At 35.6% G+C, this 4,643-nt stretch overlaps 1 protein-coding gene across 1 annotated transcript; it reads right to left on the minus strand.

Annotated features, from left to right (window-relative positions):
• Positions 1-225: 225 nt before the first annotated feature.
• On the minus strand, positions 226-2,624 carry LOC140830812 (pentatricopeptide repeat-containing protein At3g06430, chloroplastic-like). The gene is made up of 2 exons (XM_073194304.1): positions 2,233-2,624; positions 226-1,801 (listed from the first exon to the last, which is right to left on the minus strand). Exons 1-2 carry the CDS (start codon positions 2,563-2,565, stop codon positions 665-667), a joined length of 1,470 nt encoding a protein of 489 aa, XP_073050405.1. The 5' UTR covers positions 2,566-2,624; the 3' UTR covers positions 226-664.
• Between the last annotated feature and the right edge of the window lie 2,019 nt (positions 2,625-4,643).

A 4,643-nucleotide genomic window follows, 5' to 3' on the forward strand; every position in this document is an offset into this window, starting at 1 on the left:
AGGTTATGGGTCCTAATTACTGGACCGCGAGAATAATATAAACGGGTGGGCCGTGGAGAATCATATTTGGTTTAATTAGCTTGATCCGTCTCACATCTCACAGATTTAGATCGGAGATGACCTCACACGTTATGTACTCTTGATAATAAAAGTCAGTCTTATTTAATAAAAAGTCAGTCTTATTTAACAAAAATCATAAAAATATTTATGTTCAACAAGAAGCACTAATCAAGCTGTTCTTTTTATTGATGCATATACGCTATTTAAGTCTCCATAAATCAAAACATGTCTATCAGCATTCCCTCATACTACATCAGACAATAGCAACAAATACAATGACAACCTGGTAAAAGCTAAGTTGAACTGATGAACTTTACCCTATTAATGCAAGAAAACGAGAGGGAGACTGCAATACAAAATAGTACAGCACAGGGTGCGTTCCATCTCTCAGATGCCGATGCACACAATCCTGGAATGGGTGGGCTCGTCACCTCTGTGGATTTAAGCATTCGAGGCACCCCAAGTATCTTAGAAAATCTAGCTGGAGACTTCCTCCCAAGATTAGATTTTGTTTATGCATCCAGCTTGGATAAGGTGCATGATGAACTTCTCAACTGACAATCTCGGGGAAACATAACAAATGAGTCACCCAAATTAACTGCATTTATATTGCTACAACCATGTCTTCTTCAACTGTTGCCTCAGTTTCCAGAGGAACCATTTGCTGCTTTTCTTGCTCAAGATCATAGACCTTGTCACTCATTCCTTCCTTTCTATATGCATCAATCATCATCGAGTAAGTCATGGAATCTGGTTGGCATAGCTTATCTTTCATTCTCTTGAAAACTCTTTCCATTTCCATTAAATCCTCTGCCTTTGAACATGCATATATGACGGCATTAAAGAACGAAGTATTCTCAGGTATCTCCAATCTTCCAGCCAGTTGCACGCAGCTAATCACCTTATGAAAAAGGCCAGCATTGGCATACCCTCTGATGAGACAGCAGAAAGTCTTGGTGTCCGCCTTCATGCTTTCAGCACGCATCTGATCAAATGTGCATTCCATGTGCTTTGCGTCGCCTACATCAGAAAATGCCTCGATGACATTGTTGTATGTTGATGTAGTCCATGGAAATGAAAGTCTACGCATGTATTCCATTACCGATGACATCTTATCATACATCCTTTTCCTCCCATAAGCACCAATTAGAATATTAAACGTTCGTGTTTCAGGCTCGATTCCGAAGTTGCGAAACTTTTCATACCATCTTTCCATCATTTCGATATTACCCTCATTCCCATACAAACTAATAAAAGTATTCATAGTCCACACATCAGGTTTGCTGGTCGTGCTGTCAAGCATCCTGGAAAGAATCTTCTCCATCTCGTCGTATTTTCCTGCCTTTCCATAGCCGCTAAGCACTGTGTTTTGAGTGACAGTGTTAGGAGTAATTAAGCGTTTAGCCATTTGGTCATAAAGGGATTCAACTAGGTCGAAAGAACCAGCATCAATGCAGGCCTTAATGAGAATGCTGAAAGTATATACATCCGGCTGGCAATTTGGAAGAGACTTCATTTGTTCAAGAAAGGTGAAAGCTTTACTGATCAGATTACTCCTGCAACATGCAGCAATCAAAGCTGTGTAGAGTTCTGAGGTCGGTTCCACCCCTTGATCAACCATTTCATCAAAAAGTTGACAGGCTTGGCCCGGTTGTCCGGATCTTCCGAGAAGAACAAGGAGCCTCATATATGTACCCTCTTTAGGCTGATAAAAGGATTGATCCTTAAGCATCTCAAATACCTAAAATTCAATCCAAGATTAGTTACCTAATTCACTACGATACAACAATGAAAGATGAAAAGGGCTCGCTCACTGAAGCAGGAAAAATAGCATCGTTACTCTTTCTTCTACAATCCAGTGTATTAGTGTATGGACACAGTATCCACATCAAAACAAAATTATCCCCACCCCATAATTATTTCAGAATAAACAAGAATGTACAGCACTATAGGCGCTTGAAAAGCTGAAAAAGAATCTCTCAAGAACTATGTCATCGAATTTAACGTATAACATAATACTCACACGAGTTAAAAGTCGTTATAATAATGAACAACTGGACTGCAATCCAAGTTAAAGGATAGGGTTCTTCATTTCCCAAAAAAATAAATCCATAAAATTAAGGGAAATAGAGACTAAAACGCGAATGTAAAGATGTAAAGAAAGAAGAAAACCTGAAGGGCACGTTGCCATTGCTTCTTCTCAATGGCTTCGGAGAGAGCTTCAGTGACAGTATTGACCCACGCCTTGGCATTATTCTTCTTGTCCAGCTTCTTTTTTATATTCTTAATGGGGGTTCTCCTCTTACCATTGCTCGACAATTGTGGGATAGAGGTTTCTATGAGACCGGGAAATTCACCCACTTTCCAGTGCTTTTTCTTCACTGGAGATGCAACAGTGGCGGAGGAGGAGGAGGAAAAGGTGATGATCAATCTGCGGGGTGTCGGAGTGGCGGCGGCGGTGGGCAGAGGAGAATGGAGGAAGGAGGAGGAGAGGGAGAGTACCATTGGCACTTGGCTAAATATCGTGGGTTGCGTTTGTACGAGAGAGAGACTCGTGGGTTGAATCAGATACATTATAAATTAAAATTATTATCCATATGACAATTCATCTTTATGCATAAATTTTAATTTTTATAATTTATTTTATTTTCTTATTATTCCAAAAATCTATAGAAATAAAAACTAATTTGAAATTTCAATAATGTCATAAAAATATAAAAAAATCAAGATTCTACCATATTCTTCTAAAAGAGGAAGATAAATATAAAACAGAGTATTACGAATGGAATGTAATGCCATTTGGATTAAAAAATGCAACAATGGAATTCCAAAATATAATGAATGAAATTTATAATTCATATATAGATTATATTATCGTCTATATAGATGATGTCCTTATATATTCTGATAATATTGATCAGCATTTTAAACATCTGAATATATTTATTCAAGTTACTAAAAAAACTGGATTGACAATAAATCAGAAAAAAGTAAAACTTTTTCAAACTAAGATAAAATTCTTAGGACATTATATTGAAAATGGAATAATAATTCCTATTGAAAGAGCAATTGTTTTTGTTGATAAACTTCCTGATAAAATCACTGATGTAAATCAATTACAAAGATTTCTTGGAAGTCTTAATTATATAGGAGATTTTTATAAAGATCTCGCTCAAGATTGTAAATTATTATTTCAAAGGTTGAAGAAAAATCCTCAACCATGGACTGATAGTCATACTTTAGCAATACAGAAAATAAAAGAAAGAGTTAAAGAACTCCCTTGTTTATCTATTGCTAATCCTGAAGCATTCAAAATAGTTGAAACATACGCCTCTGATATTGGATATGGAGGAATACTTAAACAAAAATTAGATAATACATCTAAAGAAATTCTTGTGAGATATACTTCTGGAACTTGGAATAATACTCAAAAGAGTTATTCTACAATAAAGAAAGAAATTCTTTCAATTGTTAAATGTATTACAAAATTTGAAAGCGATCTTTTAAATAAGAAATTTTTATTAAGGGTTGATTGCAAATCTGCTAAAGATATTCTTTTAAAAGTTGTTAAAGTAATAGCATCTAAACAAATATTTGCTAGATGGCAAGCTATATTAGCATGTTTTGATTTTGATATTGAACATATCTCTGGAAAATCTAATTCTTTACCAGATTTTCTAACCAGAGAATTTTCGCAACAATAATGCATGACTTTTAGTCGAGAAACAGTTAACAAAGCTCGTGACTTCCAGCTCACACATCCACTGTCTCATGCATTCAATAATGCAAATATGTCATCACCCTCATATGGGTCCTGAGCATCTTGCAGATCGTCTTGATCGGTCATCTGTGTATCGTCTTCCATTTTTTCCTTTCCTTTTGAGGAGGTTGATTCTTGAGTGGATAAATTTGATTTTTCACCAAAAACTTCTGTAAACATAGAAGTAATGGTATCTTTGTTCAAATGTTGAAAAAGTTCTTTTAACAATGTGGTTTGTGTTGGGGTGTCATGATTCAAATTCTTCATAGTTTCTCTGGCAACTCCTAGAGCTATTACTCCCTGTCGATCATAAACTTTGCCTTCTGCAAAGAAGTCTTCTTTTCCCCACCATTTTATAAGAATTTTCCTAATTAATATAGTAGGGGCAAACTTGATTTCAAACTTTTCTTTAGTCAGGTCTTGCAGTCCATATTCCCATCGAATAATCCAGGGAACATTATAATTAATGTCAAATTGAATCATTGCGGTTATTCCGTCAAACTGTGGACTGGCTTGTTGGAACTTAATCCATATGTTTTTAACATTTTTTGGAAGAATAGAGGGCATTACTCCCCACGAAAAGAAAAAAGTTTTGAACCATGTAGGTATAAACTGATGAATATCATCTAATTGGAATTTTATCCACCAAGAATGTTTTCTTTGAAAATTCTCATAAATAAGGGTTGTATCCCAAGCCATGATATAATCATGATAATTAAATATATTAGGCATTGCCTGGAAAGTGTTTAATTGTCTGGCTTGGCTAAGGGGTAAACCCCAATTAGCAGCTGAGATAATCTTTTTTATTATCATTTTAGAAAAT

Source organism: Primulina eburnea, chromosome 4 (assembly GCF_022965805.1).
Source record: "Primulina eburnea isolate SZY01 chromosome 4, ASM2296580v1, whole genome shotgun sequence".
NCBI lineage: Eukaryota > Viridiplantae > Streptophyta > Magnoliopsida > Lamiales > Gesneriaceae > Primulina > Primulina eburnea.

Excerpts from the sequence above, each read along its gene's own strand:
- LOC140830812 (XM_073194304.1), bottom strand. The coding sequence starts at position 2,565 with ATGGTACTCTCCCTCTCCTCCTCCTTCCTCCATTCTCCTCTGCCCACC. Across the intron at positions 1,802-2,232 it reads AATGGCAACGTGCCCTTCAG|GTATTTGAGATGCTTAAGGA; the intron begins GTTTTCTTCTTT and ends ATTGAATTTTAG.